This window comes from Engystomops pustulosus, chromosome 4 (assembly GCF_040894005.1).
Source record: "Engystomops pustulosus chromosome 4, aEngPut4.maternal, whole genome shotgun sequence".
Classification (NCBI taxonomy): Eukaryota; Metazoa; Chordata; class Amphibia; order Anura; family Leptodactylidae; genus Engystomops; species Engystomops pustulosus.
Genome location: NC_092414.1, coordinates 170,281,895 through 170,295,682, shown reverse-complemented (window position 1 = coordinate 170,295,682; position 13,788 = coordinate 170,281,895). Strand labels below are relative to the sequence as shown.

At 38.7% G+C, this 13,788-nt stretch overlaps 1 protein-coding gene across 4 annotated transcripts in view; it reads right to left on the bottom strand.

Moving 5' to 3' along the window:
* Nucleotides 1-6,925: 6,925 nt before the first annotated feature.
* The window catches only part of SV2B (synaptic vesicle glycoprotein 2B), a 105,137-nt gene continuing 98,274 nt past the window's right edge, over nucleotides 6,926-13,788 (bottom strand). For all 4 annotated transcript variants that reach the window (XM_072148550.1, XM_072148548.1, XM_072148552.1 and 1 more), the window contains one exon: nucleotides 6,926-12,595. In XM_072148550.1, coding sequence (XP_072004651.1) covers nucleotides 12,412-12,595 — 184 coding nt within the window. In that variant the 3' untranslated portion in view covers nucleotides 6,926-12,411. The remainder of the gene's footprint in view (nucleotides 12,596-13,788) is intronic.

The window sequence follows — 13,788 nt, the reverse complement described above, 5'->3', positions numbered from 1 at the left end:
AAAACCTGCTACATAGGGCATTATCACCATGGTGGCCGCAACATGACAATGTATTACATTGTCACTGTCAGGATTCAGGAGTAGTGGACCCGCTGTACCACCGCAGACGATGACGTAAGCCGGGAGCAGAGTCTAGATGGCACCTGGTTTTCACCAAAGCTTGCCGCAAAGCAATTTAAACTTGCTGCAGCATGGTACCACCAGGTTGCTCCATAGGCACGACTTTGTCCATTGTGGAGGCCAAGGTGAGGTACAGAGTGGTCAGGCAGAACCGTGGTCGGGGATAGGCAAGAGGTCAAGACAGGAAGCACACGATCAACGTCAAAGGCAGAGCAGGAGGTCAGGGCAGGAAGAGAAGAAGTGAGGTCAGGAACAGAACCGAGGCCACAATGGGAAATCAAGACTACCGCACAGGGCATGGAACACAGCTCTCTGAGGCATAGAAGCACAAAGATCCGGCATGGGACACAGGAAGGGGCCGGACATTTAACAGAAAGGGCAGGTGACCAGCGCCAATTATCGGCACGCTGGCTCTTTAAATCTCCGGAAGCCGGCGTGTGCCGGGCCGCTGGAGCCATCGCTAGAACGCAGCAAGGTAAGACAGACAGCGGGGGTACTGGGGAGCTGAGAGCGACCGGGACTTGGGTCGCAGGAGCACTCGTGACAGTCACGCATTCATTTGTTCACTTAGCTAATAATTGCAGAAGTTGGACTGAAATAAATCAGTTAATTTCTGGTGTGACTATATTTTGGGAAAAGGTAATAGGAAAAGACAACCACTTTAACTCAGGCATCAAACAGTCCTCAGATTTCATTGGACAGCATTGGGCTGGTGCTAAGCTACAGTAGTTACTGAAGAAATGTGCATTGTACTGTAAGTAGATGCTAAATGTAGCAAATTAAAATCTGCTTATGGAAATATGTGACAATTGTGATTTTTATTGTATACTTTCTATTGTTTAAAGTTGTTTATTATAGGTCCAGAGGCGTTTTCTGTGCCAGTAATGGAACTGCTATGGAAAATGGGTCACAGAGAGTGTAAATAGTCCTGTTATAAAACAGATAAATGTTTTGCATCCCATTTTCTACCTAGAATAGTGCTGTTATATAAATCATCAGAAACTACACTGAGAAATGCATTATCCTACTAAAATTATAAATGAGAAAATATCAGGTTTCCTTGTTTTTTTTAGTTCATTTGCCATCATTTTTTAATGCCCCTTCACATATAGGACAATTGGATATTATGGATGCTCCTGCTTTTATTCCAGTGTATGAATTTTGGTTTTATTAAAGCTGCATGTACATGCTCTACATGCCCTCTGCTGGTTGTATTGGGGTATTTGATGTTTACTTCAACATTTTCACAGTTTTAGTAGTAGGAAGTCAGGATACAGACCTTTGTATGATCAAGAAGTTTAACAATGAGGTGACAAATGAATTACCAAATATTACGGTGTATGTTACATTGCCTTATAAAGTTCATAAGCCTACAACTAAAAAGTGAGGCTGGTGAAGAGAGGTGGCATAACTTGCCCCCTTCCTTTACAAAATATCCCATGTGATATTCATGTTGCTGTAAGTGCTCCCATAATAAATATATAGATGGTCTTAAAGGGGTTTTTCACTTTCAACAAATAATTGATATTGTTAGTTTCATGAAAAGTTATACAATTTTCTAATGTACTTTCTAAATCAATTTCCTTTGGTTTTCAAGCTCTCTGTTTGCTGTCTTCTAGGAAACTTCATTGTTTATTGCCTGTGGATAAACACCGATGCCCGGTCATGTGATGTCACACAAGTGCACGGCTCGTTATGACACAGGGAGTAATCAGAGCTGTGTGGTATAACGAACTGTGTGACGTCAAGAAAGCTTCCTATAGAATGACAGCAATCAGAGATGTAGAAAACAGTGAGGAATTTATTCCGAAAATATATTGGAAAATTGTCAAACTTTTCATTACACAAACAATATCAATTATTAAGAGGGTTGTCTGGGATTAGAATAAGAAAAAGTAGGCTTGAGGATGTATTAAAGCAATAAACCACTTACCGCTAGTTTCTGCTTGTCCAGACCACTGGTGCATGTCTTCTACAGCCGGAAACTAATGTTGTAGCACACACGAAAGACGGAGATGACCAGCTGACATTTGGTGATATGTGGCTCCCCAGAGACCTCAGATGCAGGGATAAATCTCAGCCTTAGGGCTCTTTTACACGGCCGTCTGGGGGGACGTACATGCGGTCACAAATTTGCGGCTGCATATACGTCCCCATAGATAGCAAGGGTGGCCCATGTGTGGCACCGATCTGCGCCGTACACCGCAAAAAGATAGAGCATGGTGGGAGGAGGGGTCACCTCCCTCTAAATTTCTATCATCTTTCGTCTAGTTATCAAACTCCTATAATTTGTCTATTTATCAATATATCTGTCTATCCAACCATTTATCTGTCTAGCTTTTTATCTATCTATCTATCTATCTATCTATCTATCTATCCATCTACAAATTGGAAGAAGCGAGCAGCACTCCAGAGGTAGAATTCAAAAGTTGGTGATCTTTATTGAGGCAAGAATCCACTTGCCTCAATAAAGATCACCAACTTTTGAATTCTACCTCTGGAGTGCTGCTCACTTCTTCCAATTTTTATCTACGTAAGGACCAAGCCAGGACCTTTGCAGGATTTGCACCTCCCCCCTTAGAGGTTCTATAAAGCTGTACAGGCTTGAACTCTACTTTTTGTATTAATCTATCTATTTATTGTTAGTGATATGTTCCTCTACAGTGGCATTTTGGACAAAGCGAACCAAACAGAAGCCATTTTGGAGATCAAGCTGACATTTTAGTTTTAGCCGGAGGTGCTATTGACCTGTATACAGCCATTGAAATGACTGGAGACTTCATCCAGTGTGAGAGTGTTTAGAAATGACTGTGTTCTCGCTCCTCTCTGCTTGAAGGCCATGTTGTGACTTATACAGAGCTAGCACAAGGCCAATTAGTATAAACATTCTGCCTCAGAGAAAACAGTGCCCAATTTATTAACCTTTTCGGGGAATTTCCTGGTAAATTCATTATGGCCAATAGCATCTAAGCATCTTATCTCCTTGCCCCCTATGCTTATTTTTCTGTGTTTGATATATGTACCTGCGTGTGAATAAACTAGAGAGCTTCTGCATCTTCTAAAAGACTGGTGTGTCTTAGTTTGTGCTCCTGTCCCGGGAGCTATGAAAGTTAGAAAGCCATGAAAATTAGAAAGTCCCCTTGCAAATGATAAGTTTTGTTTAAGCCCTAGATAAAAATCTCTGTCACTATCTATCAGCATTAGGGTCATCAATCGATCATTCAATCTTCTATCTCTCTTCTACTGTATTTATCTCTCATATCTATCTTCTATCATCTACTTTATAGTTCTGCATCTAGAAATTTCCAACATCTTACACATCATCTTTATTTTCTATCATCAATCTCCCAATCATCTATCTACAGTTCCACATTACAGATTACCTTACCCTACTACTGCATGTAACTACAAAGTGTTATTATTGTGCAGGGCTAAAGGAGCCTCTTACTGACTGTTCATAAAATAGTTTTATGTTGGGGCCCCACTTTTAGTTTTGCCCAAGGCCCCACTTTGTCTAAAACCGGTCCTGGTAGTAAGCATACTGAAAACCTATTGTTGATCCCTAAAGGATAAGGATGAAGAAGCCTATAGGATGAAGTATAAAATAGACAAAAAGTGTAAAAATTGGAAATTCTGTATTTCACAAAAATAACAGAAAATGACACACTGATTAAAACGACCTTGTCCCAGGTTGGACATAAGAGAAAGTTCTATTGCAGACAGCGAGATATTGGCATCAAAGGCCATAGAAGATATGGTAAGTGCACATGGAAGAGATACAATACAAGTAATCTTTTATGGAGACATCATAGTCTAAAGGAAAGTGCTTACCCATGTTGGTACATGTCGCTGCCTGGAATGACAACCAGACGAAGGCTGTACACCAGCTGAAACTGGTTAAAAAACTTGTTTTCTTGTGGGGTCGGACTTTACAGATTTCAGTGTACTCCCCAAATGACATGTCTACTTCATTCTTTGGTTTTGTACGATCACAGGGTTAACAAATTTGTACAGGTTTTAGAATTTTTTCATACATTTACAAGAATTAAAACCTCTTGTAAAAAAATAAAATTATTTTGCCATCTTCTGGAGTTAATAAGTTTTTCATACTTCGGTGCACAGAGCTGTGGCTGTTGGTCAATTTGTGTGACTTTTGATGATGTTTTCAATGCTACCATTTTTAGGACTGAGTGACTTTTTGAACCTTTTTATAGAATTTTTTTATATTTTTCAAAATGGCAATTTTTGACTTTGGGCACTTTTCTGTTACGGGGTTAAGCACAGTGAAAATCCATTATTATATTATGATAGATTGAGCATCTTCGAACTTGGCGATACCTAATTTGTTTATTATGAATTTTTAGGTTTTTTAATCAGTTTTTTTGTTTTTATTTTTACTATTTTTCAGATTCTTTAGGGTACTATAACCCTAAGTTGTCTGATCAATCCTACCATATACCATCATACTACTGTATGGCAGTATATGGGGATTTTCCTCCTCATTCATTACAATGTGCTGATCGCACATTGTAATCAATGCATTAAAATGATACTTCTTTGGGTCTTCAGAAGACCCGAGGCTTTCGTGGCAACCAATCGCAGCACCCTGATGATGTCACGGGGAGGGATGGTCTTCAACAAGATCTTCAACAAGGCATCTTTTTGAAGCTGTCGTCAGCTTTGTCGGTGGCTATGGATGGGTTATCACCCCGCGATTGGTGCTAGGCTAGGTGTTACTGGTAAGTGTTTGCTGCACCCGACGTGTGACCTACTATTAAGTCACACGTCAGGAAGGGGTTGAGGTCACTTTGTGGATGTGACTCAGCTTTTTAACAGGACAGTCTCTCCCATTACTAGTGACTAGGCACGTTGTAGGCTTTTGGATTCCCTAGTCCCCCATATTTTGAGTGCCAGTCTGTAGTGGATTTTAACATAGGGGGTTTGGGATGTAGCGCAGGGACCAAGCATACTAGGGGACCTTTGGCCACCCAAACCATCCATCAATTTTTATACTTAGAAGTACATTTGTCCATGAAATCCTCATACATCTGTTCCTGCTCTCAATACACATGTACACAAGAGCCATCACAAGCTGATTCAGGTAACATTTAGGTAGCGAATTCCAGACTTGAAGGGGCTATAATATTCATACAGCCCAGGGCCCATGGCAGTCTTTATTCACCCTTGATACCATGCCAGTCATTACTACTAGTTAAGAGCCTCCACATGTCAGATGCAGTTTCCATGATTCCTCCAGGGAAACCAGTTAATGAGTGGCACCCTGTACATACTATTCAAGCTCCTGTTGCAGCTGCAGTTAGAACTTCTGGCCACTAAACAGAGCACAGAGCCATCTGCATCCATTCTTTCTGAAACAGCTGATCAATGAAGGGGCCATCAGTATGAAAACTCCTAGACAGTCCCTTTAAATTATTATTTAATTATGTGGGACACCTTGTCTACACCTTCACATAGGATCGGAATCTGGGAGAATTGTACCTGCTTAGGTGTCACATATATATATCAGAGAGCAGCTTAGTTGTCATTGCTAATTTATTATTCTAGGGAAAATCGTCAGATGGAAACATAATTATAGCAGGATAGGAAAGAGAGATCTAACACCTACAGTGACATGTATAAAGCAGTGTCAGCCAGACACAAGAAAATGTCATTTCATTAAAAATGGTCAAAATAATTAATCTGGTATTTCAGTCCTTACAATATCATTTACTTTTCAGAAATGATTATTTAATAAATAGTGTGAACATTTTACATTTTATATTCCATTTTAGAAAAAAATACTTTATACTATAGATTACTAATTGCAGTGTTACTAATATACTGTATACACCATCCTCAATAAAACCAGGTATCATATTGTCAACTCGACAAAAATGCCTTAGGCTTTATTTAAATGAGCTATTTTTAAGTGCTGGAGATACTATGACACTAATATGTAATACTTTTAAGTAGGCCAAGATAAGCTTGTACTTCTATACGTTTCCCAGGAGATCCCAAGCACTTTATATATGTACAGGCAGTCCCTAGGTTATGTATAAGATCGGTTCTGTAGGTTTGTTCTTAAGTTGAATTTGTATGTAGGTCGGAACTGTCTATTTTATAATTGTAACCCCAGACAATTTTTTTTTGGTGTCTCTGACAATTGGATTTTAAAAATGTTGGATTGTCATAAGAACCAGTAATAACAATAAAGCTTCATTGTAGACACCATTGATAACTGTTATAGCTGATCATTGTAGTCTGGGACTAAAGTACAGTAACTTACCAACATCCAAAGGTCCATTTGTAACTAGGGGTCGTCTGTAAGTAGAGGGTGCCCTCTACCGATACCATTCATCAACTTTGTGAGGGCAAAGCACTCTCATTAACTAGAATGGAGGGCTGAAGAACAAGCTTGGCCTTCCGCTCCATCCAGTAATAAGAATGGGATAATCTCCAGATCCCATTCACGTGATTGTGGGGGGATCCAGCAGTCAGACCCTCACAGATTAGTAAGATCTTCTCTATCCTGTGCACAGGAGATAATTTTTATACTTAGGACAACCCATTTTATGGTAAAATCATAGGTCGTAAATGCCTTGAGCATATGCCCTCTATAAAGAATAGTGAGCTCTACATTTCTCCCCTGTCTGCACCACAGTGGGTGTTTGTAAACATTACCTACTGCTTTAGGACGGTGCAACCGTCAGTATACTTTAAGTTAAGCATTGACTTGGACTTATTATTACCGTACTGCTTACCACAACGTAAATGGCAAAATACAATTAAAACCAGCAAGACAACATGGATCATTTCCAATTTTAATGAGCACAGTCCATACATGAACATGAATCCACATTAAAAGCTGCAATGACAGAACAAATATTTAAACAATTAAAAATGGAATACTCTAATTCACAAATAAATAAATCAGTGATACCAATAAATAAATAAAACACAGCTAAAAATACATCAGTCCTCATCCAAGTAGTAGGATCTGAATAAAATAGAACAAAATATAGGGAGAACTATGTTCAACTGTGCATGCGCCACAGGCAGGCGAGTTACTGCGCTGCAATGCTCCGCCTGCCCGTCCAGCATGAGATGGAGCTGTATTTACAATATGACATGAAACATATGGAGTTACATACATCTCTAGTAACATACATCGTATTGTAGGTAATATTGATAAATAAAGATCCAATGTTTTCATCAATCTGATTGTAAACTTGAGAAATCACAGAGTCACAGAACAAGCAGCTCACTCAACTATTTTACTATTTCCCTTTATGCATTATAAGATATCATTTGTTAAAAGGAATGTAAATGTCTTTAAATTAGGACATTATCCTTTGATAAGTAGTTTCAACTGCAACCAAGGGTGAATTTAGCTTATCTACTGCCTGAGGTAAACTATAGAAAAGTGCCTGATTCCACCCCACCCTATATATATATTTATATATCAGTGAAGAGGCAGCACTCCAAAATGTGTGAAAGAGGCTGAGACTTTATTGAAGCCCCAAGGGATCAACAGCTTCTGCACTCATTGCTAGTTGTACCTAGAGGTGCTGTCGTCCTGAGGCGATAGGCTCAACTTACTTCACTGCAGGTGCAGCAACCTGCAGTGAAAAAAATTTTTACAGTTGAGCCAAGATCTAATGAGTTCATGATTATATAGCATTTTGGATATGAGAATCAGTCTTAATGTGGGTTATCTATATATAGGGGTAGATTTCACTATTTTATTTCCCGAAAGTTTAATTTTTTAACTGAAATATATTCCAGTTTATGAATGGTCATCAAATGGACAATATAGCGTTTTAACCTGACAGAATTCATTTTATTTTCATTCTATTCTTCAAACTTATAGATCAAAGAAATGTATCCCGCTTTACTGAGGAGGTAATCCATGTGCCATTTTATGCTATCTTCTTCTGTAAGGACAGGGCACTGTTCTGGTTTCCCAATATAAAGTCGTATAAACAGTTTCTATGGATAAAGCTGTGAACCCTTATCACTGGTTCCAGTTGTTGTCAAAAATAGTATTCAAACTTTTCCCTTCTGTTGTAGATTTAATATTTAAAGAGAATTTAGTAAAAGTGTGCAAATCATTTCGGCGATCATTTACAAGGAAAAAAAAAAGTTTTTATTGACTCTAAACCTATAAAAACTATTGATCTATTAATATAGTATATTATAAATAATAATCAATGAGATATTTTTCTTACATGCTCCAATATCCTTGCTTGAAATCTATATATACGTATCTCTTTATATGTATTTGGCAGAATGTATGTGTATGCTCAAACCCTTTCCAGATTAGGCCCTTTGGTTTGTATGACTCCATTGGCTGGGAATTTACTGTATTTTGTTACATGGGCATTATAGTCCAATGCCAATATACTCTCATTATGGGAATTCTCCACCTCCTTTTGTCTGCAGCTATAAAAAATGGGTTGTCCCTAAATACAAGTTATTCCGTTTCTACAGAGTAGTGGATTAACTCGTTAAGCCACCTGTGCTCAACAACTAAGACCCTCAAAAATCATGAGAACGAGACTCCCAGAAATCCGGAGAACGAGGGTTCCTCGTTTTCCCTAATACATGGAGCCGTCGGTCAGAAGGTGTCCTGCCATTTCCACAGTACGGGAGTGTTGTAAATATGCTATCTTAGCCTTTTGCTTTGCTATCCTTGCCATCATAAAAAGTAGAGCCATAAAGGAATCACGACTTCGTTATAAATAAAAAACATATCGATTTTTTTAACTACCTGGGCTCAATATGGATGGAAACCTTGATGCTTTTGGTACTATCGACAGCCATGGGTTTAATTATCCAAGCTAATTGTAACACCATGGCTGACTGGAGCATTGCTCATTGGGGGAAATCCTTCTACCTTTGTTCGGTCTCTCAGAGGGGACCCCTGCAGTGCCATATTAAGCAAAGGTCCAGTTTCCCTGTCAGATATGTAACTCACATAAAATTCATTGTGACGTTCAGTCACACGGCGACCTCATGAGTCAGGGCCTAATGTCTGGATATGTCTACACCAGGTCACTGGTGGCACAGTAACTAGAATTTGTTCAGTCTTTTACTTCTAATTAATTAATGTAAGGTTTAGCGAGACTGAGGATATTTAAATGATGTGCTTGTAATATAACAGCATCTAGATGAAAGCGTAAAATTGTGTCCCCTCCAGAGAAAAAGTGTGGTATTGCTCATTTCACACCCTCGGTTTCAGCCTGTGTCATGGTAATAGTCCTGTTGTATGTTTTATCAAGAAGAGAAAAATAACTGGCTTTCAGAAAATGGCCATAAAATGTTATTTTTACATTTTTGTGCATGTAGCCAACCCTATAGCCAAAAATGTATCAACACATTACCAGCAATCGGAAATCCAACAAGCAAGAACATCTAGGGGATGTGCCAAACTGTGTGTAGATCTGGGGTTATGGTATTAATCTAATTTCTGTAAAAATAAATACATTTATTTTCTTTTATTTTGTTTTTTATTCCTTAAAATGATCTATAAAGGTGTGTAAAATGTAGGTAAAGGTTTGTGTAAAATACACATGTAAAGAAAAAAGGAAATAAATCAATTTTAACTTTTGGTCCTTGACAGTGAGAAAACGGATATTAATTGGCAGTGATAAAAAATAGTATATTGTGCTTATCTCTTTGTGCTATCGGTAGATTTTTACATTTTTCTTTGCTCTGGTACATCATGTATTCATGTGGCAGCTCCTCAATAAGGTATTAAGTGACATGATATTGAACTAATTATATGAATATCTATAAAGTATATATATATATATATATATATATATATATATATATATATAGTGACAGAGTGTCTGGAAAAGTGGTATTTTTGCCCAAGGTATATCACTTCTACCTGTTACTAAAAAGCAACCAGGATGTGTTCGCTCTTTTGCAGACGTCTCTGCATTGGTTTTTCTGAGACCTACTAGGGACCTGTGTTGCTGGAGTGGGGAAGTGAGGGTGTGCCAAACACCACCCGAGGCAAAACAAAAGAGGGAAATGCGGCACTCACCGGAATGATGAAAAAATGCTTTCTTTATTATTGTTGTAGAGGTGCAGAGCAGAATGAGGAGCTGCCTCGCCAAACTCCACCCGGACAGTTCGGGTTTTGGCTGTCCTCATTACCTGGTCTAATTTGAGGAGACCAGGGCTGTCTGTACCTGGGGAATATACCTGGGGAATAAAACTGGTTGCGGCCAATTAAATCAAATGGACTGCGTTGTTGCGGTGTCTCCAAAAGTGGCTGTCTACCCCAGGAGACGACTACCCCGCTAATCCCTTACAATATATATATATATATAGAACAGCAAAAAAAGGCAGCACTCAAGCTTGAGAAAGGCTCCAGATGCAAGGAGCCGAAACGTAGCCTTGACACATGTGTGAATAAATGAGTATGTTTTTCTGATTTCCACAAATCTCAGAGTGCTGCCTTTTTTTGCTGTTCTATGGTTTGATGGACCTTGGTTCAGGTCCTGGGAATTGCACCCGAGTTCATAACTTTTCCCGAGTGCTGCCTCACCTCTTTGTATCTTTATATATATATATATATATATATATATATATATATATATATATATATATATGTATGTATGTATGTATGTATGTGTGTGTGTACATGTAAGACTAATAAGTGATATTCAATCATCTGCAGTGTCCTTCATACACAAATCATATCCTTTCCATGATATTATCTGCATGTATGGTGACCCAATGATTTCGTTCAGTATGGCAAGGATACTAACTAGCTATAGATCTAGTGCCAACATTACATAGATGAAATCTAATGATGGCCATACTCCAATCAAAAATAATTTAACCTTTAAATTTAAATTTTTTTTTTTTTTTACGTAGGAATGGACCTAGGTAAAAAATATTACGCATTATCCTTCTCTAGCTCAAGTTATCTTGAGAGTTCTTTTTAAAATATCAAGATATCTGCAGCAAAGCGAATGATATGGAAGGACAGAGTATATGCTCCCCTTCCCTGTACACCACCATTAGCTTCATTTTTTTTTTAATGACACATTTAAAACTGATTTAAAAAAAAAACTCCCAGGCAACCAATTATGACTTTAAAAAAAAAAAAAAAAAAAATCTGGTAAAAATTACATAAAGATGTGCCCACCTTAATTCGAGTTGTCTTGAGATGTTTTCTTTTTAAAATATCAAGATCTGTAGTAAAGATAAGGATATGGAAGGGTAGATGTGTATGATTCCCTTTATACTCCTGTTCTGCGTTACCATAATTTTTTTTAAATAATACATTAAAAAAATTATTTAAAAAAAAACTCCAAGGCAACCGATTATGAATTTTTTTTAAATCAGGTAAAAATGGCATAAAGATGTGTACTACCTTAGGCCTGTTCCGAACTTGACTGTAGATGTTTAGACTCATGTCTCATGAGATGACTAGCTTTTCAGTTAAATGATAAAATTTATTATTAAAACCACTGTAGACATAAATTGCATTATTTTAAGGATTTTGCTATAATGTCACAAAAATATTGAATTGGATTAATGAGAAATTTTAGGCAAATTCAAGCTACATCTTCAGCCGTTTGGGGCAATTCTTATTTCTTAAAATACAAGGACATCTGCAAGGTTTTGTTTTGCAGCATGCACAGGGATTTCTGCAAGTCTAATTTAGGTGAACTGGTTATTCATAGAAATTTCTAGAACGAATTGGCTACGTGTGACTTAGATCCATCCATTACTAGAAAATTAACTGGTATTATAAAGGTCGTGTGTAAGATATAAGATGCTACAACTGGCAGAACTTAGTGTAATCTATTGTAGTGAAGGTGCCACAATGTTTATATATTTCCCATAGTGAGAATCATATACATTATGGATATGGTTATACACGTTTATATCCAGATCTTGCATCATGGCACAGAATAAACAATGTGCTGGAAAACTCTGGAATTCCTTAAGAAACTTCAGTGTACTGTAACTTCTTACAAGTTTTAGCCCCACTGTTGATGACTTCTTAAGTTCTTACCAGATCCTTATATACAATGCCCCTTAATTTAGAATATACGTAATACAGAACTAGGTTGGCTAATATTTTACTGTGAAAGTTGCTTGAGCTGTAAAGACTGTGATGGAGAATGTTCTCAGTGAATCATTGGAATCAGGTCAACACAAGTCTTAGAGAGGTCCACCATCAATATAGTATCTTCCAACACTTTGCATCCTTCATGTGGGGAGGGGAGAGGGGGGCTCAGCAGTTTATGCCTAAGTAAGTTTTCACATGAGGACAAGTTCTCGGGTCTCAGGTAGCCGAAGAGATATAAGGCCTCCACCAACAAGGGCAGTGGATGCGATGAGAATTGGAACCACTTTTGTTATGCCAACAAAAGAGGCAAAAATGGAGTTTCCAAAAATGGCAGCCAACTTGCACAGGCCATTCAGGATCCCAAAAGCAGTCGCCCTGTTATTAAGAAAGGAAAGGTTTTAATTAGCATCAGTTTATATTCTCAGTATGAGATTAATTAATAATTATGATATATTACATGAGATAATCAATATTCTTACAGTCATCTCTAAAGTATGAGGAGTTATCACCAAGATGGCCGCCACTGGAAACTACAAGTCCCAAGATCCTTTAGTTCTCAGTAACTCCTCCTACCTCGTATGCTCTGCTCCCAGTGATGATCTAAGGCCCATTCTACACTTGTGAGTGCTGCCTGGATCTCCCAGGCCGAATGCTGCAAACCGGAACTGAACTCAGCAGGTCACTTCAGTTCAGGTTTGCAGCGTTCGGGCCGGGAGATGCAGGCAGCATACACTCTTCAGCGCATCACACTTACAAGTGTGGAACGGGCCTAACAGGTTTTCTTGCTCTGTTACCATAGTAATGATGTGTAACTGCCATCACCAAAACACTGGCCATAATGGACGCACTGCAACCAACCGACTACAGCCAAACATAGTGGTGGTCACATGACCTGCCCAGGCAGGTGCAGGACACTCAAATTTCAAACTTGTTGCGATCCAGCAAACAGAACACTCTTGAGCCATGAGGAAGGACACATAGTGTGTTTGAAACGTGTTGCTGATTCACCTTTTTTTAAGCTGTTATATGTGGGAACTGTAAAATTTGTGACTATGGTCCTGAAATAAAAGCATGAAGTTTTATCTTTGAAAAATCGGGTTCAGAGTGTCCTGTTTGCTGGATCGCAACAAGTTTGAAATTCGAGTGTGGTTTGTCTCCAGTCCAGGAGGGATCTACAGCACGGCCAACCTGCATGCTACAGATCAGTGAGCTGACCCTATATATGTGACTATATTATAGGTGCAGGACATGTGATGTGGACATGGGACCAGCGGCCATCTTTTCACTGGTTGTTACAATAAGCAGAGCAGGTCTCCCCTCCTTCTGCACTTCCTTCTGCTAGATTACACAGGAAGAGGGAGGAGGGAGATAACAGAAAGAGGGGGAGACATGTTCTGCTCATTCTAAAAGCCTGGAACACTGCAGCACTGAGGGGCTCAGGAAACACCCGACAGAGCCCTCAGACTCATTAGCATAATTTAAAAAGTTGATTCTAGAAGGAAGGAGGCCAAGGAAAACAAATGTAAGATGATTACCACAGTCACCGTGCCTGGATTTATGAGTAAGTC